General features: G+C 44.3%; 1 protein-coding gene across 6 annotated transcripts in view; it reads left to right on the top strand.

Moving 5' to 3' along the window:
* raraa (retinoic acid receptor, alpha a) overlaps positions 1-24928 on the top strand; it is a 126057-nt gene that overhangs the window by 79591 nt on the left and 21538 nt on the right. Inside the window, exon 1 of one of the 6 annotated variants that reach the window (XM_068305099.1) lies at positions 12850-13836. The exons of the other annotated variants lie outside the window; for them this stretch is intronic. Within the exon in view, the coding sequence (XP_068161200.1) occupies positions 13659-13836 (178 nt within the window). The 5' untranslated portion in view covers positions 12850-13658. Of the gene's footprint in view, positions 1-12849; positions 13837-24928 lie in introns of those variants that run through there. 6 annotated transcript variants of the gene reach the window in all.

Here is a 24928-nt window from a genome sequence, read left to right as displayed (position 1 = left end):
GTTTTTTATAAACTAATGAATATGTTGAGCTGAAATACTGAATCTCTGCTCATTACTCAATGTCACTGTGAACAAGGCTGTGTCCTGGCTCTCAGACGGGAGCACCATGCATGACAATCTGAAGGGGCCGAGCCTTCTGACCAGTAAACCTCGTGGCAGGTCAGCACGGCGGCAGACGGTGAAGCGCTTAAGTTGATTATATAGAGCTGTACATTTCCTCAGGGAACTGAGGAGGAACTGAGGGATGGTGGCACGAGGGAGATCAGTCGAAGGAAAAACTGATCTGGTGAAAATGTGAACCGAGAGAAAGAGTCCAAATAACCTGGAATAGATGAGCAGTATTGTCTAAGACAGATCTAGAAGGAGGATGAATTGAGGGGTATGATGGCGAGGAAAACAGAGGAGATATCTTCCAAACCCTAAAGCACGAATTAATATTATTTGTGTTTAAATTATTTATCAATCATTCTATTGAAAAAGCTGGAACCAACAAAAGCCAACTAACATTTTTGTTTAAGAAATATCTGGAAAAGTGTATTAATAATAAAAGATAGTTGGCAGCTGACTGTCTTTTGATTGTCTGTTTGATTTATTGACCAGTGCTGCAGGTCAGAGGTGTAAAATGAAGAAATTTGATTAGACTTGGATTTACATAAATGTGATAATGCGCCATCAATGCTCCGGATCTGTCCTTCATTCTGCTCTTTAGCGTATTCCCTTGAAAATGACAGCGACTGCCAGATTGTGTAGATTTTATTCTCAAAGTTGGGCAGTTCTCAAATTTGCTTCGTTACCATGCCAGCAGTGGTTCTTTACAGGAAAATAGTGTTTTACCCTTTTATGTATAGACCCGTCTGTTCTAGTCCAACCATTCAAGGCCACTGAATCTCAAAATCAAACCGCTGCATGCAGAGTAAACGTCGTCCACTAAACAGTTGTCTAAAACCTTATATTTATTATTAAAAGTTGTAGTAATTTGCTTTCTTTAAATTTATTTGTGCATATTCACATTGTTTTAAATTTTACTAGTTTTGATCCCATGTTTTCATCAAAATTGTTTTTTTTTCTTCTTCCCGTCAATTCTTCCCATTATCAAAAATATATATAATATAGTTGAACTTGAGACTGTAATGAACCCAAAGATATGAATATGAATGGTTTGTAGTGCTGTTGTTGTTGCATGCGTCAGCCGTATTGTGTGACTGTGCTGTTGGACAATAGACACACTGGATGATGGTGCTATTCAGCTGTTTTGCCAGACGACTGGATTTTTTGGTAGAGGGAGAGAGAAAAAGAGGAGTCTATTGTTGTCTGCTTGCTGGAATGATCGTGCACCTGCATGTTGGTGATGGTAGGATTAGCTATACATGAGTGAGTGTCTGTGAGATTGTGTGTGTGTGTGTGTGGGGGGGGGGTCAGTGGTTCTCTACAGCTTTTCTATATTTCCAACAATTCTATATTACCTTTGTCTGAGACCAAAATAAAATCCTGAGTTAGGGAGTAAAGCTGTGTGAACATTGCTGAGGAGATGTTGTGTTCCTGTGCAGTAGTGTTTGTTTTTATTTTGTTTGGGATTTAGTTGTCAAGGGAACCAACAGACAGATGCTGGATGACTGTGAGTTAAGGTAGATGTTTTAAAACAGAGGTGGTGGAGCTGATGAAGGTGAGGAGCACGAACCTGGTGAAGTGTGGTCAGGTTCAGAGTAAAGGTGAGTCCTGATGGTCGACTAGTCATATGTGCATCGTCCATTCTGGCACAGGAGACTGACATGAGGGTGGGGGCGGGGAGGTGATGAACTCTGAAAAGAATCTAGTGATGACTGATGGGTCATCAAAGAGGATGGGATTAATGTAGTGCTCTGACTGTAGGCGGGAACACACTGGCAGACAGGGGGGGAGGAAACGAAGCGAAACAAGGAAGGAAGACAAGTGAAACTCAGGGGTGAAACTGAGACACAGTCGGATCTATTGATTCAACCTGTTGGATTAGATTTCTGTTCAGATGCATGGAACTGACTGTCCATTACAACTTGTGTGGGTTTGGGCCTGTCTGTGTGTGTGTGCAGATTGTTCATACTTATTAATAATAATAATAATAATAATAATAACAGTAATAATAATACCTGTTCAGTACATTTTATTTAAAGGCTTAAAGGTTATTGAGGTTGTCGGGGTCAGAATCAGGTTACGTGACTATTGGAATGACTGCAGCAGATGTCTTTATTAGATAATAGGTGCAGGTCTAAATGCTGAGTGTGAAACACACAACACCACTGGTGTGTTTGCATTATGGGTCATTGTTACACAGCAAAAGCTCATCTGACACAAATTATGATTATCACTCCATATTCAGCCCAGAGTGCTCTGGCCTCTTGCCCTGTCAAACCCTGAGGTGTAGCAGCAACAAGCCTGCAGGCCTTTGTTTGTCTGTGAGTGTGTGTGTGTGTATGTGTGTGTGTGTGTGTGTGTGTGTGTGTGTGTGTGTGTGTGTGTGTGTGGGTGTGGGTGTGTGTGTGTGTGAAGTAGTGACAAAAGCCCTTTTTTACACACAGATTGCGCAACAGCATTGCAATGGAGACCCTCCTCTGTAACGCCTTTGTTTGTTAACACCAAGCAAAACATCAGCAGGATGACACTGCTCCGGTGTGTGTTTTTAAAATGGCGTAACAGGCATTCTCTATAGGCAAAAAGAGTTGTGACATCAGCCATGTGTGTGTCCAGTGAGACGTCTTACAAATATGTCACACAGTGTCTTTTAACTTATGGATAAACATGTAAAAAAACAAGCAAACACTCATTTACTTTCTCTGATTTTCTTTTTCTTTTAGCTGCTAACTGCCATTAGCTGGTTTTCAGGTCATCCAGTCGTGGTCCAGTCTTTTGGATATGCTTTCTATGTGTGGGTGTATGTGTGTGTGGGTGTGTCTTCATGTGTGTGTCCTCGTCCTGTGCGAATATCTCCATACTACTTCATGCTATCAGGGTTATTTAATGTGAACTTTTTGGAGACGGCTGAATGTCATCAGATCCATTATCCTTTATCTGAACTCTCCAGAGCAGAAAGTGAGAAAAGAGAGGGAGATGAGGATGGGATCAGTAAATGGATGGATGGATGAACATCAGCATCCTATGACACACTCCTGTTAACTGTCGCTTTCTGTCCTTCATGAATTATTCACCCTGTTTCTTTATGTGTTGTAGCTGCTATCTCTTCTCTCACACTCCTCTTACACCCTATATTTGACCTTTATCAACCTTTAAATGTGTACGTAACTATATTCTCTTGTATAGGATGAGGACATTTCTCTTCTTTATTCTGAGTGATTATTATCATATGTTGTAGTTGTGCTCTATGCATTTTTATAAAGTTGGAGGCATTCCTATTAATTCCAAGTTGTTATAAAATATTCATTTAAAAAAATCAATTTTTATAAATTATCATGTATTTATTCCTATGAAAACTGTACATGAAGTTTTGAATGTCCTCTGTCCCTGTTTCAGAAGAAGAAGTACTTTATATTTTGTTTATCCCCATAGGGAAATTATTTTTCCGCTCTTTGTTTTTTGTATTTTTACACATGTACTGTATATGTGTAAAGGCCCCTACAAGCACGCACACACACACACACACACACACACACACACACACACACACACACACACACACACACACACACACACACACACACACACACACACACACACACACACAGACTGGTGAACTGGCACCTCTCCACTGCCAGTTCACACGCAAAAATGTTTTGGTCCATGTTCGTCTTCAACCAGGCATCCGGTCTCCAAACCAACACTTTGTGGAATGAGCTGTCAGTTGTGTTTATGTCTTTTACTGGAGATAGGTCTCTTAGTTTTACAGAAAGAGCAATCAAACAGGATACACAGATTATTTTCTGGGTTGGCAATACTTGGTATACAGACACGCACACACACACACACACACACACACACACACACACACACACACACACACACACACACACACATAAAGACAATGGTTGCGTGCAAATGTATGAGACATAACCCATTTTGCAACACAGGGAAGTTACAATAAAAGGAAGTAATTGTAGAAAGTGTTTGTCATTATTGTTTATTTCACATTTTGTAACATCACTTACTGTATTTTGTCCTTTGAACGTCAAAACTCTTGCATCAAAATTGCTACAGAGTTATTGCAAGATATATTTCAAAATGCTGCGACTTACCAGACAGGATATTTGGTTGAATTAGACCCAGAACACTCCCAGAGGGCTCAGCAGTAGATAATCTCAGAGCCATTAAAGCCCCGTAACTTTTCTACTCTGACAGCCACTAAAGTACTTCTAATTGCTGTAATGTAGGAACAGCAACCTCCCGCCTCACTTCAACATCGGATTTGCCCTTCAGATAGTGAGATAGCTGCCTTTAAGAACTTGTTCTCGTGCCATGCATCTTTTATTTTTAGGTTTTACATTTGATCTCAGAAAATTGAATGATGTTAGCTCAGGATGATATCATCAAAATCATTATTAGTCTTTTTTTTTTTAGAACTCTTTTTTGTCCTAAAGCTTAAGTCACGTCCTTTTTACTGTGCTTTGCTTTCCGTTTATTTTTCTTGGGCTATATAATAAGGGGAGTTTTGAATCAAATGTGTCATGAATGCTGCCCTTATCTGTAGTAACAGCTGTATTGGTGGGGCTAATGTTGTGGACCAGGATGCTGGTTCCTGGAGGGAAACGGGGAGGGTAAGAGTGATGAATGATCCATCCAGAGAGAGATAGAATATGATGGGCTGTCGGCCAACTGGGTTAGAGGTTTTATTGTTAAAGTCTGCATTGGTTGCATAGAGACTACCTCAGATAAACACACCGACCTGATGGTACGGACAGTCCTAGTCAAACACAGTCTAGACAATCTGACGTTCAGCTAATTGAAATGTACATTATCTTTTGTTTATTCACTCCAAACAAGGTTTGAAGTTGCATTTGTGAAACGGCAGTAAGAAAGAGGGCTGATGTGGGTATACATCTCACATACTGCTAAGGTATAAACTGTATCCAATGTGAAAATTACAACTTTAATTATCTTTTTTTTTCTTAGCAGAATATAAAGTAATAAGGAAATGAAGGCTCTGGTTTGAAGCTGGAATAACACCGGTGACAGGTGATATTTGCAATATCCAGCAATACTGCAGCATCTCTGTAGATTGAGCAAATTACTGTGAAAAATGTGACAGGATGGTGAATTGAATATTGGCAGGTTCTGGGTGATTATTTTGTTAATACTTGATGAGCTCTGAAACCCCAGCCCTCCCAGCTGCCCCTGGTGCTCCTGTTCACACCTCTATACACGAGCAAGCTCATCAAACTCCCTCCTGCACCTTTTTTTTTTTTTTTCTTTTTTAACATTTTACAATTTACTCTGCCACTTTTTATTCCAATTAAAGCTTAGCTTTCACTTTTCTACAAGGTCTCTTGGCAGCAAGGTTGGAAAGACAGGAGTAGCTCCTGAGAAGGAGAGAGGGAAGGAAAATAGAAGAGAAGGGAAGAAAGGGAGGCAGAATGGGGCTCTCCATCATGCTGTCAGTGAGGTGCAGCTCTAGCGTTAGCAAGGAATAAAGAGTGTTTTTTAAAGGTGCTGTGAGGTGCAGTGAAGATGAGCCGGATAAATGACTTCTCTTTTTCATTCAAAGAGTCCTGCAAAGCCCACAGGGTCACCGTGTGTGTGTGTATGTGTGTGTGTGTGTGTGTGTGTGTGTGTGTGTGTGTGTGTGTGTGTGTGTGTGTGTGTGTGTGTGTGTGTGTGTGTGTCTTTGTGTGTGTGTGTGTGTGTGTCTTTGTGTGTGTCTGTGTGTGTGTGAGAGAGAGCAGAAAGTATGACGGCTGCTTCGATCTGGAGTTGGTGCTTGAGAATGCACGCAAATCCCAGACTTTTGCCCCGACCAGCTGACGTTTTTGTTACCCCTGACACGATAACATATTAAATTCTTTCTGGCTGTTGCGCCTCTCCTTTCACTAGAGAGTGAGAAAAGTAATGTAGTTCAGAGGGGGCATGTAAGGTGGGACAATGGCTCAAAAATATTGAATAAAGAGTGAAAAGGGAGAAAGGGTCTTAATGACAATAGGCCAGAGCTGGGGGTGAGGACTGATGGTGTGTATGTGGGGGTGAGGCCAGATTGATGATAGATCTCCGCTGGTTAAATATTATCAGGCTTCTTTTTTCATGTATCAACCCCCCACTCCTGTCCTGGTATCACACAGAGAATGGCGAGATGTGGCTGGCTAATGATCTGCCCATCTGAGCCTTTCACTTTTTGTATTAGCCCATTTACTTACTACTGAGACACCCCCCCTATGGATTCATCACACAGATGGTTTGGGTCGCCATAGTGACTGCTGAGCTTTATTTACATCGGGCCAAAGCCCTTCTGTGCTAGTTTAGAAGTTGTACCATTGATTAAGCGTTGAGTGGACAGTCCGAACTACAAAGGTGGTGTTCTTCATTCACCCTTTCTAAACAGAGGTGAGTCCTCTACAAGAGCAAAAGCTATTTTCCTTGACTCATTAATGAGTTTGAGGCTATGACCTCTCTGACAGCTATACTTGCCAGTGCAGATCACTGAGCTTGCCAAGATATGTGTAACATTGTTTAGTTGCAACAAACCAGTTGCTGTGTGTTGACAGATGCAGATGCTTTGCCGTGTGAATCATCTGATAATGGTCATAGGAGTTCCCAATTATATAACATCTTTATTTAAACATTACTGTAAATCTCCAATGAAGGACAGACCAAAGGCCCGAGGGGAAAAGGTTTGATGCTGATACGTTGCTTGTGAGCTCCGTTCCCTCTGCCTGTGGCTGGACTTGCTAAACCCTTTGACTGTAGAGACGACCACAGCACAACAGAAATCTGTGCTGTGATAGGACACTTTTCACTGTCAGGGTTGTCCTCGGCTCTCAGATGAAGTTGACCTGCGTGTACCTCTGGGACTTGTGTGTAGAAAGGGTTGCCTCTCATCCAATTAACTCCTCTCTTTCATACACACACACACACACACACACACACACACACACACACACACACACACACACACACACACACACACACACACACACACACATACACACACACACACACTCAGGCCAGGGTGGGGTGGACAATAACGCAGAGGGTGAGAGCCGGTGGAGAAAAGGGAGTAGCTGTTCCCTGTGCCCCAGTCTTTTGAAATGGTGATGACACCTCCTCCCTCACCCTCATCGCTCTGCTCCCTTCTCTTTTAATGTGGCAGAGTCATCCATTCCATTAACCCTCCTCCTGCTCCCTTCCCCAGTTTCGAATGAGGCAGATCTCCCGACGCCAGCTTCCCCCCCACCTTCCTATAAAAGCCAGGGGTAACAGGGGCCACAGCGGTGACGATGGCAGGGGCATTTGTCATGCTCTGAGCCGCAACAGTCTGTTGCTCTCCTGTGGGCCTTTGTTGTCCACGGCTCCAAACTTTGCTGGCTAAGCAGGAGATTTCACATGTTCCATTAACATCTGAACCAGATTTTATGGTGGAAACATAAAAAGTGAGATGCAACAGGCGCAAATGGATTCTAACTGTATCATACACACACACACAAAGACTGCAAATTCAGCCTGCAGTTACACAGCAACTGGCTTGTCCTGCCTGGTGCTTGGGTTTCATGCATCGCTCAAGTGAGGGTCAGTCACCAAGGTGTTATAATGCTTTGGGGTGGGCATAGAAAAGACAAAGAGAAATCCACTTAAAGCGAACCAGCAACCCCACCCCCACCCCCGCGTCTCTCATATCCCCTCCAGGTCACCACGTGCATCACACTTCTGAATGGAAAACGGGAAATTAGCTCTCCACAGCACTTGAAAAACTGGAGAGAGAGGGGGGGGGGGAGAGGGGAGAGAGAGAGAGAGGGGGGGGGGGGGGAGAGGGGAGAGAGAGAGAGAGAGAGAGAGAGAGAGAGAGAGAGAGAGAGAGAAGCAGAAAAAGGGGAGGGTGGGGGAGAGGAAAATACAGGATGGGAGGCAGGCGGGGATGGGGGAGTAGGGGGGGTGTTCATTTGAGTGATACAGTTGCTTTTTGGACAGACAGCAGTGCCTAAGAGCTGTGAAAAGAAACAGCTTGAATCAAGCAACAAAAGCAGAATCCATACTTCAAAGACTATTCTGATGAGAGGAGGAAGATGTTGGGGGTTTTTTTTCATACTTTTCTTACTCGTTTTTCTTAAAATGAATGTTAAGGTCAGAAAAACTAAAAAATAGTTGATGTGTTAATGCATAGATAGAGAATGGCATCAGGGACCCCAAATTTGGAACAAGATTTGGCAAAGCAGAGACGTGGGCAAGCTTTCTTAGCTTTCTTTCTTTTCTTTCTTTGCTCTTTCCATCTGCTTTTATAAGCCCGGTCATCTCAGCTTCAGTATTCGCTGTGTGCCAGTGTCTTGCTCCTTAGTTAGTTTGGTAGATAGCTGATTTTTCCCTCATTATTTGTGCTTAAACAATTGTTTCAAACTCAGGCTTTGTATCTTGCTTAAATGGCATGCTCTCAACAGGGTCTCCACTTATAAACTTCCAAACACATCTTGTCTTCCTTTGGTCTTAGTAAAACAGACTCTTCAGCCCGTTGATTTCTCGATCCGCTGTACCTCTTAACCTCTGAACTTCCTCCACCCTTCTCGTGGTGTCTCCTCTCGTCTGCCTGCTCCTCTCTGGCTTCTTATCTCTGTATTTCACTCTCTAGCCATCTTGTCTGTCTCAATAGATTTACCGGTGTGTCCATCCGTATGCACCGAACATCTGCCTGTTTCTGACAGATAATGGGGGCATTCCAACTCCTGGATGACTGATATTGAGATATCCTTGCTCCGGGGTAGCATACACAGTCATTTTCCCTTGATTTACTGAGCAATGGACTTGCTGCAAAGGAACATAGACCTAATGATCATTGTGGAGATGTGCTTCTTAACTCAGGACTGCAGACTAGAGTGTTGACAATTACAAGCTATACAATAAGGCATGTCTCCTCCCCCTCCTCTCTCTCTCTACCCCTCTGCTGAGGTATTTCCAGAATGCCGCCGGCCATGATGGATTTATGAGTGGCCCATACTTTGGTAAACACTGATGGTGGCCAGCTTTGTCTTTCCCCCTGTGATATAGTGAAGGTCCCCATAAAAAATGGGAAAACCAGGTTACAGCCACCATAGAGTGGGGCTAAACAATAAAAGGCTTTATGGGCAGATATAGCCCTGTACCGTAAATGCTGGAATCTGTTGTTAGAGCGACATTAAAGGGATAATGACGAGGGGTACTTTCAGAAAATCCCTGCAGCCACTAAGATGGTCTTTTTAGGAAAGACACACTCACAGAACAGATGTGATCTATAAAACCATTTAACTTCTGATCAAGATTCATGTTTGCGTGTGTGTATCTGTGTGTACGTGTGTGTGTTTCCAGTAGACTGAAAGAAAGGAGGTGGAAGTGGTGCATCGATAACTGCAGCTTGTTCTAACGTCGAAGGGTCGGGCCCCCTCGTCACGTATTGGCTCCGTCTCTGAGCCCACAGCTGTAGGGTTTGGCTGGCGCTGCCTGTACAGGCTGCACGAAAACCAGCTGCGCAAACAAACATCCAAACACACACACCATAATGACAGTAAGGGGAACAGGGCGGTAGCAGACAGGTCAGCGAACATTCAGGTACACTTAGAAGCCAGCATGCAGCTTTGCACGCAATCACAGATGCTGACATGCACTGAAGGGCGACACTGGTTGGAGTGGCAACAGGAGGGTGGCTGCTGGGAGCATGCCAGCAGTAGGAGTGTGTGTGTGTATGTGGGGGGGGGGGTGTATGGTGTTGATCACAGTTGTGGAATAATGACGCTTACTCCCAGGCAGCATGTTTTCGCCCCACAGCATGACAGAGACCTGGACATCTCCTTAGGGGAGGATCGGCAAAGGGAACACTTTTTACTGCTTCTTAACAGCCCTGATTGGGCTACAAAAGAAAGGCAAGTTAGGGCAGTAAAAATAGTTTGACACCCTGAAGGTCTGTCAGCAATCTCCTCTCCGACCTTTCCCATAAATCTCTTTGAATTCCCTCCTAAAATTCTTCTCCTCTCTCTTCTTTGCCGTCCTCGCATCTATCCTCTGAACTCCCAGCTTCGCTCTGATTCCATGATGTTGTGTTTGCTGACTGTGGGAACATCCTATAATTTGCACATTAGCATCTATTCCTGCATGGCGCTCTATTCAGTCCCCACCATCGACTTGCTGGACTGCTGCACAACCAAGACTCACCTCTAGGTAACAAGTTAGCAGATTTAGACACAATCTCATTTTGCCTGCGTTGGTTCCTGGCAAAGCCCTTTTCCATGTTGTCAAAAGTGCGATGCTTCTTGATGTCAGAGTGAAATGATGCATTAACGTGAACTGAACCGCTTGTGACTCTGTTTTTGACTTCATGCTGGCCCTGAAGATGCAATACAGACCACTGACCGCTCTCACTTCCCCTACATTTGTGGAACTCAGTTGTGTTTGTTTAACAAGCCATGCAAACTGGACACCTCCTGGCACAAAACAAGCCAACTATTTATCCATTGATGTAGTTTAATAAATACTTGTGACTCCCCACCTCACATGGCAGTCTGTTCCTCTGAATATAAAAACAAAAAACAAAAAACGCCACACCTATGTGCCTGAATACAGTTATCAGGTTTTAAGAATGACAAAGTGACTTTTTGTTCCCAATAAATGTCAGAAAGCTATACACAAGTGGCTGTGATTTAATCCTGCATTCTTCCCTCCTTGTCTGTATTAAGTAATGATCAACAATCTGTTATCACTTCGCTTGTTCTTCACTATCGCGGGGTATTATCCAAGGATGAATGCTCTCCCCTTGGAGAAGAAAACAGCCTAGAAAATTAGCATTTTCTGACGGCCATTACTCAGAGGGCTAATCCTGTCAAGGAATGTGTGGCTACGCTATCAGTGTTTGGAATGGGTCGCTGTGGCCCAAGCCTGCACACTGGGCTCTTATCAGGCAGGGTAAACACACTTGGGCCTGCATTAAATAAGTGTCAGTCAGTGGGGGTGGAGCACACCGAGCCCCCCTGCCAGGCTCCATGCAGATAATCCCTCTCAAAACCTGTGTTGATCAGACCCAGCTGTGGTTTGAGATTTAGGTGTGGGGAAAGTGGGGGAGGAGAGCTGCAGTTCACCAGCCTAGATCACTATACTAGTCACAAAAGTTTTTTTTTTTTCTGGTGTTCACAATAAGTCACATATTAGGAACATACAGTGTGTGTGTGTGTGTGTGTGTGTGTGTGTGTGTGTGTGTGTGTGTGTGTGTGTGTGTGTGTGTGTGTGTGTGTGTGTGTGTGTGTGTGTGTGTGTCAAATGACTTGTATCCATGCAGTCGTTCTTAGATTAGTGTAATAAAATTTTTAATCCCCACAAAAACAGCATAAAATGGTTAAAACGCCTTAAAGCCATGAGATGGGAGAGCTGATTTTACATCGAAGACTCACAACCTGGCCTTCCATACTGTTGAGTTCCTTGGATACGTGCCAGTAACTGATCCACTTTCTTGTTTTTGGTTGGGTTTTTTGCTCTGTGTCAAAGTGAAAAAATTGTCAAATATTGACATTAATTTCACTGACGGCCACTTGATCTAGCATCTGTTCTATGGATGGTGTGAAAATCACAGGTTAAAATTTGTGAAGGCTCAGGTCTGTTTTTGATGATTAGGGGGGGTGTTGAAAAACTTCTGATTTCCCCACCATGTCTGGAACTGAAATGCCTCTGTCTGAGGTTAGGCTGTGACTTTACTCTTTTTAGAGGAGTTGATGCAAAATGTCTGGTTTTCATTGTTGGACCCAAACTCAATTGTCACTGTTTTTTCAGCGCTAATAATGGCATTACCAGGGTGTGAACGTGAACTATTGATGTCTTCATGTTGTTGTTGTATGCTGGCCTTGTTATGGATTTAAGCTTAATGAATGACTAGTTTGAGCAATGTTGCTTGGAATGTTGCAGAGTAAAGGTGGGGTAAGACTTCATTGGCAGATATGACAACAATAAATTAAAACACCTTCCTGATCCGTCCTGCTTCAGCTCCACTGCGATGAAAACAGTCCAGATTCCAGGACAAGGGTGACTTCTTCACTTTTGTTATGTGTGCTGAAACAAAGCTGGAAGAGAAGTGTAATGGCGCTGCAACAGTAAGGTGGGAAGCCTTGAATAATGTGGGATGAGAGTGAGCCAGAAAGGCCAATCCGAGTCAGCCAGTGGGTCACCAGGAGGTGAGGCTGCCTCCTTCCCTGGGTTCAGGGAAAGTTCAGCTGCATAGCATTAGGCAAATTAGGGAGACGAGGCTGGGGGAGAGAAAAAATCCGAGGGTAAGGACTGATGAGAGCATGAGGGAAAGGGTCAAGTTAGCTGGAAGGAGGAGCTCGAAAAGAGAACATGGACAGAAACTTCCAGGAAAAGAGTCCAGAGAGATAGTCTGGTGTAGCCATGAACTCCAGCTGAGATATGGAGCACTTCTTCCTCAGTTTATATGAATTGATCACATCCTCAAATATATTTCTATTTAAAGTAAAGCACCCAAATCTGGGAGGTGAGGAGGAGGAGGAAGAGGAGGGCAGCGGGCTCCCGCCCCCTCAAAGTCCCATGCAGAGCCCGAGATTAGTTAAAGGGAGATCCACTGTGACGTCCCGGAAGGGGTTAAACGTAGGAGGAGCAACCCATGAAAAGAGACGGAGGGTATGAAGGAGAAAAAAAAGAGAAAGAGCCCGCTGGAGGTGGAGCCAGAGCCCTCAGCTGCTGTGCCTTGTCACATTTTTTACAGAACATGTTATCTGCACGATTTGGTGCGGGATTGATTTCGGCTTCTCTCTGCAAAAACACAAACAAGGTGCTGCTGCACTGTTTTTACGCACCGGGATATCCAAAAAGCGGGTTCTGATCGGGAGACCCGGACCGGAGAAAGGAGCATTTCATTCAGGGAGCAGACAGGAGTCCACCCACCCACCCACGGCGGGCGCAAACGGGACAACCATCCGTGAACTGCAACTAGACGGAATTTCCTCTCTTGATATTGTTGCGTTCATCCCGTTGATATTTTCCTGCGCTGTGGAAACTGATTTTAGGAAATTCCTGTCATTTTCTCCCACCAGGATTTAATCCAGATTTTTGTTGTTTTTTTTCTTTTTGTATGGTGGGGGCACAACCTCAGATGTTGCTCTCTGTTTGAGTGACACAGAACGGACTGATTATTTTTCTGCTGAACTTCCCCGAATCTTTATTTTGTAGTGTAGAATCCGGACCCAGACCTGGCGTCGGACAACATGCAGACTGTTCTTCTGCGATATGTTTCCAAATTGAGCGCAGCCGACTAGGGCTACAGCCGACCCACGATCCGGTTGGCTTTACAATCAATACATCGCGTAAAGACGATACCAAATGTTTAAATGTCCCCGCAGTCTCTGGATTTGTCACTTTTCTTTCGATTTTAATGCAGTTTCCCTCCCTTTTGGCCGCCTCGGTTTCTACCTCTGCTGGTGGCGACCTGAAATCCACAACGCTCCCGGTTTCTGCGTGCGCGACACTAGTTCGTTTTCTGATTATAATCCTCTGCTGTTGTCCCGTACCGTATGATGTATGAGAGCGTGGATGTCGTGGGACTGAACCCCAGCCCGAACCCTTTTTTAATGATGGATTACTACAACCAGAGCAGAGGATGCTTGATCCCAGAGAAAGGACTGGTGCCCGGAGCGCCCCATCCCTACAGCACGTCCATCAGAAACCAGCACTGGAACGGCTCCAATCACTGTAGGTGTCTTTTCCTGCCTCTTCAACTTATTGCTACTATTAGTTTATTAAAAACCCTCATGGTCCCGGTGTGTGTGTGTGTGTGTGTGTGTTCATGATCTAAACACCAAAATGGCGTGTTTCCATTTCATTTATTATCCTTATAACGCGACAGTTTTGAGGAAAAAAATCGGCATCACAAGGTATTTTATTCCTGTGTTACCCGACTGTTTATCTCAGTTATTTAACCCCTATAATATGGGCCAAATAATGTTGCATGTTAGCGCCATCCCTGAGCTTCATAACTGCATTATATATACTTGACCCACTTTCCGTTCCCTCTTTCCTGCCTCACTGTGCGCTCAGGCTGGGGATTTTTCGGCGAGACTGCGGCGCACTGATCCAGGCCATGTTGCCCAAAGCCCTTTGGGGTTCCTGAAATACACATTTTATACAAACGACGTTGTGCAAGCCATTCTGAGAATAATTAAATCAAAGTGTCCAGACAGTGTTATCCCTTGTTCTTCTAATGATGTGGATAGCTGCTCCCACAGGCCAGGGGACCACGACTCAACAGGACGGTCCATGTTCCCATCTGATCCTTCCAAAATTAAATGCATCTAAAAAACTTTTATTCAAATTGTTATTTACTCTCCTCTTTTACATATTAATATATTGTCGTGTTCCAGCAGGCCATGCATGTCAGAATAAATATTTTACCTCTGACAAATGCACAAAATTAATATTTATAGGCTCTGGTGACAAGACTTTGTGTTGTGTCTAAATATAGCATGTGAGTATGTGATGGGACTTCAGTTGGGATAGGTGATTTAGTTTGTGTTTGCCTGAAGGCTTTGTTTTCTTCGTTTGAGGAACCTCCACTTGTGATTTGAGATATCAGTTTATTGATACAGTATCTGCTGCAGTAAGAGGCTTTTATTGCAACAACAAAGTATCATGGGTGCCCCGGCTCATTCTTTACCTCAAAGGCGCTGCTCTGCACAACAAGGCCTTTAAAAAAGATAGCTCTGTTGTCTTTCACAGCTGTAGGAGTGTAAAAGTCAGGAATTTCCACAGGCTCTTAAGGGCCAATTTCCTCCTCGTCTCAAGACTATAGAAACACACGACAAAGGGAAATTTAAACAGGAATTTCTGGTGTTTGAAGCAACTAAAACATTCAGATGCTTCTGTTTCTGCCGCCGTCCTTCTCCTTAAGTCTGATGAGAGTACAAATTCTCATCCCATATGTTTGTAAAGCAGATAAGCGGCGAGCTTGATAGTATTTATCGAGCTGACCCAGTAAATAGTTCTTGTGGCAGCATTGATTCAAACCATGTGAGCTTGTCTGGGGGAGACTGTGGGGGTTTGGCCCAGGAAAAGACCTCTGATCTCTTACTCGACTCCACATTGTGTTCCTCAACGGAGGAGTTGCAGGGGGAATTTGTGTGTGTGAGTGGGGGGTAGCATAGCTGCTCTTTGCCTTACTGCTCGAATGTAATAAAATATTTAGTGCACAACCAGGGAGCAGTGGGTGGGGGTTTAGAGCAGAGGCGCAACGTCCTTTAGTGTCATCCTGTGGCTTGTAGACATGTTGGATCATAGGTGTAGAAAGTGGAAAAGACAAAACAGAGTGAGATTTCCTTTCTTTTTTTCTTCACCTTTTTAAGCAGGAATCCAAACCAGTCAGGCTCAAAAAATCTCCAGACAATCTCAAAAACATCTGCTGGCTTCATCTTTTTTAAATCCAAACTCCACAGGCTGTAGTTTCATGGTATGTTATCCTGTGCGTGTCGGTTTTAGAAATGCATTGCTGAAGGAACTAAATATTTTAACCTCCTCACTGTTTTTTTTCCTTTTTGGGCCACTGTTTTTTTTCGCCTTCGCCACTTGGCTCTAACTGTTCATTATAGGCTTTAAGAATGAGCTCTCTGGCTGGATGAGTGTACTCAGTGACATCCTCACTGCAGGAAATGGCCTCCTGGACCCATTAAGTGGACTGGTATAAATCCAGATCATATGGGGGCTTCATTCCTGATGTTGTTATTCTTTGGAGACGTCGCCGTTTCTTTGACCGTTTCAAGTGGACACAGGTATGTTCAGTTACAGACCATATCTGCAGGCCCCCTTCACTCCAATCTGGTTCTGTTCACAGCAGCATTCCCATTTCTTAATGCTGCAAAGGCTGTGGTCCTTCAGAGCCTGAATCATACAACTATTATGGTCTCATGCATGAAAGAATGTGCATTGCCGTGTTCACATGACTGTCACTTACTCACAGGGGGAGGAAGGGAGGGGGGTAGGAAGAAAAAGCTCAAATGCTCACCAGTCCATAGGTTTTCTTACTCTTTTCTTTTTGAAAAGAAAGTAGTTCAGGCTTTAGTTTGTCTTCTTTAGAGGAGTGGGCTAGTGGAGGCTAACGCTATCTGCTCGAAGGGCAAGTGACCAGCAGCTTAATCGGCCTCATGTGGTACTTAAGTGCAGGAAGGTCTTTTGACTAGCAGAAGGCGTAGAAACAAAACAGATGGCATTCTATTGTTTTTCAGTGCAAATGACTGCAAGAGCAGGAGCAATTTTCAGGAAATGATGAGAGGCATTAGATTGATTTTTTTTTGTTTTTTAAAAATAAGCAAATCTCTTTTTAAATTGGAACCCACGTGGTTGCTCCTTTTGGAGTCCGCAACATCAGGCAGTATAGCGACACACTCCCTGAATGGAAAAACTGTGGCTAATATGTTTGGATTTTGTGCCAGCCAGCAGAATGGTTTTGGCCTGGTGAACAAACTGTAAATATCAGCTTTATTTATATATGCAGAGTTTGTTTGATAAGTGTTTGCTTGGAATCTGTGAAAAACTTTGACAATGGAGCAAAGACGGAATGATGCTTGTCCTGTCCCTCAGTATTCTCAGCTTTTGACATTGAAGGGAATTCGCTGTTATAAAACTGCTGAAGAAAAGGTCATGCATGGAGGGAGAGCAGAATGTACAGGATTTTCACCATCAATCCACTCAGGATTTCTTGGCAAAGCTGATTATGACTTCAGAAAAATTATAGCATGTGATTTTGTTGAAACAAAGCATTAATGCAAATTCAGTGCCTTAATGTTCCTGAAATGCAGCGTTTGCCCTTAATGTCAATGTCACGTCCCTGAGCGCTGTGATATTGCCTTGCTGCTCTTGAACGTCCGTGCACATCGATGCTTTGATGGACAGGCGGGTGAGAGAATGGGTCTTTCCTCCTGGGGCTTTGTAGGTCCCTGCTTGATGGAACTGGCAGGATGGATGGACAGCATTCAGGCAAGGTCCCTTGTTCTTCCAGGGAAAAGAGGCATCAGACAGGCTCCTTATTGTGCCACGTCTGCCTAACCCCCTTTCAACCAATGGTGACAGTGATTTAATGGCCTGAATGCCTAGAATGCTGCGGAGGAGGAGGGCGAGTGTGTGTGTGTGTGTGTGTGTGTGTGTGTGTGTGTGTGTGTGTGTGTGTATATGAGTGAGAGATCAGCGTGTCCACAGAAACATGCCTGCTTTCACCTTCAGGTGAACATCAATAACACATTTTGTCATCAAAGTATGTTTGTAATGGCAAAGGGGTGCAAAGAGTTCAACGGAACTGCAGCCGCTCTCCTGGGAGAGGCCACAGGGCAGCGTTTCACAACCTGCCATCACTTGCTTCCAAAAACGCCACCTTGCCGCCAACCTTCAAAGCTGCTGCTGCCCTTTTCATTGTGAGTCATGGCCCTCTCCGTAGGTGCAAACGATGCTTTCTATGTCTATTTTTCTGCTAATTTCATCATATATGTTGTGGATGATTTCGCACTTACTGCCAGCGGTCATTTAAGCCATACTTTCCATGAAAATCCATTTTCACCACCTGACACTAAAGATCATCAGACGTCCAAATGTCAACAAACACAGTCCACACTGTCTGCTGGTATATACAGCAATCGACAAGACAACGTAAATTTGCGTTCTTATTCTATATTCATCGATATTAAATGTTTATCATATCCAAAGTGCACCAAAGTTGATGTTGCGCCCCCAAAGCCCCCAGCGACTCACATTTATGCTGGAAGCAGAATCACATGAGTGTTTCTCAAGTGGACTCCTGCAGCTATGCTATAGGCCCTTCCTACCACTATGCCTCCTTAACCGCCTTCTATGAAAGTAGATTCAGTGTTTACTAATTACACATGCCCCAGGAATCAGATATTCAGCATGCCACAGGGTTACCAGGGGCAATAAATTTATATTTTTCTTTATTATGGACAATATTTTTGAGGAACTGTTTCTTTTATACACAAACAATGCTATGGATGACTGGACTAGATATTTTCTCCTGAGGGTGACATCTAGCTGGGGTTACTATAAATTGAGTATGTCAGAAATTCCACATATTTTTGTCTGGGTGGCTTATTTGTGAACTAACCAACACACTGTCAGACACTCCGATGGGCCCCAGCTTGTTTGTAGAGAGAATTAGCCAGAGGCATCAGTCAGTGTGTACTGTACACCACTTTGGTTAGAAGCTAAATCCCCAAACAGGGGTTGGTGTACACGGCAAAGCCCATTTTGATGAGTGGACCAGGGCATACAAAAGGTCTGGGCAGTGCCATCGATTCATCAGGGCTTAAAGAAGGCAGCTGATTCCAGACGTTGTGACATTGGCGCTGTAATCTCACTATCATTAATTACAGCCTCCCAGGAATCTCTCCTGTTACACACACACACACACACACACACACACACACACACATACATACACACAAACACACACACACATACAGGGGTGTGAGGGAGATTGAAGCAGCTCAGGTTAAAGGGGGTTTCTACCCTCTAAAATATTCATAGCTTCTTCATTTAAATCAATTTGCCTCTATGGGGGCATTGGAGCGTCAACTGTCAGAAATTGAGCCGGCCTGTTGTAATCACTTCTTTACTTATCTCTACAGATGGCTTGTTCGCAATGGGCTCTGCATGGCTAGCTCAGCAGGACATTGAGCTCTCACCCTCCCCACTGTACCCTCCCCACCCCCCTTCCCCCATCTTCACACCCCATCTTCATGTTTCATCCACACCCTCTCATAATGGAACACACATAAATTCATCTAGGTATCGAACCAGGTACATTCATCACCCGGAATTCATCTGCGAGGCATTTTTATTCTCAAAGTATCTCCTTTCTTTCATGGTTGCGTTCTCCACGTGGCAAGTCTGCGCCAGGCAGTCAGCGTCACCATTAATCTTTAATGCTCGCGTGCTCTAATTTTTACTCATATTTTACAAGATTTCCTGCCCTCCAAACCCCTTTTGCCAGCATCTACTATATATAAAGTGATTACATGGAATCTTGCTGTGTTTCATCAGTTGGCCGCCTCCTGCCACACAACACTCAACCCCACTCTCCCTTTGGGGTTTTTTTGTGAACATCACATGGATGACAACTGTACACCTCAAGCAGTACACACACACACACATACACTGCAGTCCTCTTATTTAGAGAGCAGGACAACCGAGAAAATAGGGTAGAGGTTAGTATGCTAAAAATACAAGAGGCTGGCAGCGATCCTGCTGTCTAGACAAAAAATAGCACCATGTTGCTGCCATCTCCATCGGGTTTGTTAACTATGGAGCAGCAGAGAGTCCTCTGAACCAGCTCCTGTTTGGGTTTCATTCCAGACAAAAACTGTATCCTCAATCATTCACTTTCTGAAATAAAAGTTCGGCTGGCTGTGACTGTGTTTGTAATTAGTTATGGAGGTGGCGCCGCAGACACTGAAGACGTCTCAACGTCTCAGATGATTTCATAGCATTTGATAAGTAGAACTTTTATTTCCCTGGCTTTCATTATACCTGGCGTTTGTGTTTTTAACAGGTCCCCAGGGTAAACATGGCAGTTTTGAAAGAAGTGAAACTCTTTCTGGAGGCCTTGTGTCATAGAAATGGCTTTTTAATCTTGTGTGTTTTCTCCTCCTTGGTTCCCTCTCATAGTCTTCCAGGCCCAGCCTGGCTCAGTATGGTCTCACTTAGTGACTATGAAGAGCTGTGTCTGTCTGCACACCACTCTCCTCTCTTTCCCACAGACCCTCTGAATCATTTCATATTCATTACGTGTCTGGCTGGAGCCCGATCTCTGACATTTGACTCTTAAAGGCCCACCTGGGACCTGGATGAAATAGACTGCCAACAGTGCAGCGGAGGTGGGAAGGAAGAGTGGAGTGCCTGGATAGTGATGGATAGGACAGCAAGTTCGGCTGAAGGTGGAAGATGAGCTCAGGTTACAGGCCACTTGTTCCCCATAACCCTGTTTGTGATATCAGCATTGTACAAGGAGATGCTGGAGATACCATGTTGTGGCTCTCAACACGTGTAGGTGAAGTGACGTGACTGAGAAAAGACCAAAACAACTGGATCCTGTTTGCAGTGAATAAAACCAGTGTGTTTAGAGGGAGGTGCTCTGACATCAAGCAGAGAGGTGTATTGTCTAACCTTTGCTGGGAGCTGTCATGTCTTATCTGGGCCATTGTTGGTGAGGGAGAGGGAAAGATAGCTGCTTCTTAGATGTGATAATAATTAAGTTGTCATGTTAGATTCCAAGGAGTGCTCATTGTTCTTTGTGAAATAAACGCCACACAACCCTCTCCGCTGAGCCCTTGCAGGATTAGGTATTAGGCTCAAGACGTTTGTTTCTGAATGCTTCTTACTCGGAGACAATGCAGTGGGACAGGAATTGGAGATAAAGCCCTCAGCATGAGATGGGCCCCTTCTCTTTGGTTGAAACCAGACAAGTGAAATGTTTTCATCTATTCCCCATTCCTAACGTCTTTCTTCATAAGCCTTGCCAGCCTGGCCGTTCCTTCAGATCAGGGTAGGAGGTATTCTGATGGGGAAATATGAAGTGCTCAGAGGAGAGGGCATATTTGTTATTCCTCAGGATTTTTAGCAGTAACCTGAGGAGAGGTTTTTATAGCTAGCAAAAAAAAAATGAAGCAGGGCTGAAAAGAAAGAATGAAGACAGGCATGTTTTCAGTTCCTCTACGGTGCAAGAACAATCTGAATTATTTATATAGTTGCTATTTCAAGGTTTTGACCAGTGTCTTCAAATCCCTTTAACATTTGCAAATTGACCCATTCTGCGACGCGTAGCATAAAATCCCAAGTGTAGGGGCTTTCTACCTTCATTCCATTCTGGTCAGAGAGCTGACTGATGCGGACATTGACAAAATGTTAAACTACAGTCATCAACCGAGAGAAGTGTCCTGTTGAACTGGTGACCAACTCTTCTTCTAGAGTCGATGTCCCTCTGAGCTGTGGCCGTGATGTTCTGCCGCTTTACCCTCGCGCCGTACGTGGGAATCCTTTTAGTCTGTGTTGTAGCTGCTGGAAGAATTCAACAACAAAGCTGGAAATTGTGTATGGACTGTCAGCACTTCCCAGCTTAAAGAAGTGAGGAAGGGGCCATCAGGATGACTGTCTCTTTCAAACAATATTCTCTATGGAGCCTTTCAATAGTTTAGTTTCTTTTCTTTTTTTCTGTATGTTTTTGGACATTTGTCTCTTGAACAAAAAAGTTCTGGAGAGCACTTAGGGAGGATAAGAATGAGGAAATAAGAGAAGGGAGGCAGCAGACAGAGGAAGAGTGGGAGAGGCTCTGCTGGTTGACCGATATTATTAGTCTTCTAGTGAGTCTGATGAAGGTTTGGCCTCTATCCAGTGGCTGCTACCACGGCAGTGTTGCCAAATTCAGTCTAGATCAGAATGACCTATATGCCCATATTATTTATCTCATTCGTCTTCACGCATTCCTCACTCCTTTGAGTCTTTTGTTTCATATCAATTCTCTTGATAAGAAAAAGGGTTTTCAGCACTTTTTTAATAACCTTAATTGATGTGACCCAGTTGCATTAGAATTTTTTTTTATTCCTGCTTGGAGTTGTGCTCTATTTAGGCAGATGGAAGCTTAAGCAGACTGTTGCTCCTTACATGGCACCTTGCATGCAATCTGCATGGCTGCCCAAATTTGCTCTTTCTGGCCACAGGCAAGACCGGCAGCGTTAATCTTTGCAGCCCCAGTGTGAATTATGGATTGGATGTAATGCAGCGATTAGACACACACCTACACACATCCCTCTGCGCTGTGAAAGGGTTTCCCTGGCTGCAGAGAGAAAGTGTCTCCACTCGACAGTTCTGCACTCTAACCTGACCACCTAGTCTCATCATCCCCTCCCTGCTCATTTCCAATCAACCTCCATGGATACGTGCATCCCGGAGCCAGCAGAAGAAGACCATTCTGGTGCTTAGGCTGGCTAAAGCCTTCCGATGCTATAATCTCCAGCACCTGTATGAGATGCATGGGAATCTTGGTCAGCTGACTCTAAAGAGGGAGGAGGGAAGAGAGAACTATGGCGAGGCTGAAGCGTTTCATAAATCCTTCTGGGATGCTCCGCAGGATTGACACTCCCAATCTCAGATGCCCTTACTGCTCAGTGGGAAGGTCCATCACTGACTTCCCGTGATCAAGCCTACTTTGGGATTGTTTGATCTCATTGTGGAAGTGATGAGTTTGTCCACTGCCTGACAGGCAGAGAGCTCCTTGATGCTGAAGGGTGAGGAGGTGGAGTAGGCTTCTGCAGAGAGCCTTATTAAATGTATTAACATCGTCTGCTCCCCCAGGACTCACGCCTACACGTCAGCGGGGGTGGGAGGGTCACTGTTAAGCTACCTTCTCACAGTTATAATGCCCTGCCCTAACTTCCTGTCTACTCCTGACATCTTTTTCTGCTTTCATTTAAATTCAGTTTGTGACAGATCAAGCTACATCAACGCAGAAGCAATTACATCTGTCTGTTTATTCATCATAGATTGACATTTATGCTGTTGTTTTGCCCTTGACTGCATCTCATCTCACTGAACTAATTGGCCCACAGATGTTTAATTTTATAATTGACTTTGGATCGAAAGTACTTTACTCCTTCCTCACCTGTATGTGTCACTATTCACGACAGTTTCTTTGCTTTGAATTATGAATTGGAAACTTTTGCATAATTGATAAGCACCACTTAGCTTAATGGGCAGAGTTAACTGGCTAACCGTGCATTCCTACTTGTGGTGGAACTGGGTTGTGACACCTGGCACCCAGACACCCCTTAGGGGTCATGATGAAGCCTGGGTCACACGGCAGAGAGACGTAGCAGTTGGTAGAGGCCAGCCAGGGTTAAATGGACCCCAGAGGGTCGGAGGAGAGGGGAAGTGAGAGCGTTAACATCAGGCTCACCTGAGGGCTCAGGTTGCTTCCACTTATTGTTTGTTGCAGGCCTGTTTACCAGCATGTGTTTAGCCAGTGAGCTAGGTCTTGTGTGTGCATGCTAATGCTCATGTTTTACTTGGATTTTTCACACACAGAGTTGAGACACGTTTCATTCATATACAGCTTCAGTAGTCTGTTTTATCAAACGTACTTGAAGCCCCATGCTGCTTCTTTTCACATTTTTCTTATGTGAAAAGAAACTCGGAATGTTCTTTAGTAACTGATAAACTGTGATTTTTCATAAATTCAACATAGACAGCTAAAATCTGTTATCCTTATAAGAAAATATTTAAGTTGTGTTTGAAATACCTTCAAAAGATATCAACATTGTCCCACTAAAACGGTACGCTGACTGATGGGAAATGTGTGTCTGTGTGTCTGTGTCATGATCAAATGGCTCCCCTCGGGCAACATTGAAAGGTCAGGGATCCATGCAGGAAATTAGTGTCTGTGGAGGCACAGTCAACACACACGCTTTCAGACAGAGGAGTGGAAAAGCACAAACCTTACCAGAGGAGGCTAAACATGTCCTTCATTACATTCTATCAACATCCCACTGTGCTCCCTTGATGGCTCTGCCTGCTCTCATCAGCCATTTTTTCCTAAGCACTGAGCTAACTTAACCTCCCGGTGCTATCGACAAGCGCTCACTTTTTTATTTTCTGCATTAGCCTTGACACTTTTGGACAAATGACTCTGCCTCTCCCCGCCCACTTATTCTACCCATGCTCTTTCCAAATCTTCTTGTCACCGGCCCCCCTGACACGTCACGGCAGATAGCTGAATCAAACACATGTAATCTGTCATCATTAGAGGCCATGAGGAGAGCAGCGGCTAGTGGAGACTATTGCGATCTGACTGTACAGAGGACTTTTGTCAGGTGCACATTGCAGATGGACACTGTTTGTTGTCCTATGTTCTATCTGTTCAGAGTGCGGATCGGCTGTTTTCCTGTTTGTCTTGAACACGTCATCTGTCTCCGGTGGGTCTTAAGACCATTTTAGTCCCTGTGTTGACCCAGTAACCCCCTCAGGTCCCAGCATCATTAAGCTCTAACAGACTAGTGACAAGCTAATAGCATTCTTGCAACATCTTCTCGTCCACAGACCTTCAATTACATCCACAACAGTATGCCTTTGACTTACAACCTGACATAGGTACATTGGGTTAATTTATGAAGGCATTATGGGTTTTTACGGTAATGCGCTACAGGAATGCACTTCAGCCTGCCGAGGCTTGAACACGGACGTTAATCACAATCAAGTCAAACTATCGGCCCTAACTTGTGTTGATGCCTGCATGAAGTGACAAACCTGGACGGGTGTTGGATTTTTAAGAGAAATGTCTCAGTGAGAAATGCCCATTATTTGGCATCAGTGAGCACACACACTCTTATCCACCCGAGTCACGCAATACTGCGCTCACAAGCTCTCCCCCACTTCACCAGTAGTGCCTCTGCTCTGAAGTTGAAAAGATCAAACCCTAGTAATCCATTCGCCTGTGATTGGCTATTGTGTTGTCCACAGAGAGATTGCGAAGGGGGGGAAGAACAGTGAACACGAGTAGAGAGAGAGGCAGTTTAACATGACAAAGCCAATCCCAGGTGATCCTCCCTTCTCCTCCCCAGATCCTCAAGAGCTGCTTCTCTTTCTCTTTTCTTCTTGATCCCTTGTTCCCCCTTTTACTTTCTTGCTCCTCTTGGCCCCCTTCAAGTCCACTTCAGCCCTCTAATGCAAATTGCCCCTCACTCCATCCATATTTATGACCTGCTTCCTCCTCTGTTCCATATGCGCTTAAGAACGGGGAGCC

The sequence above is a fragment of the Antennarius striatus genome, chromosome 21 (assembly GCF_040054535.1).
Source record: "Antennarius striatus isolate MH-2024 chromosome 21, ASM4005453v1, whole genome shotgun sequence".
NCBI lineage: Eukaryota > Metazoa > Chordata > Actinopteri > Lophiiformes > Antennariidae > Antennarius > Antennarius striatus.
Note: the sequence above shows the minus strand (reverse complement) of the source record. Positions and strands in the feature narration are given on the sequence as shown.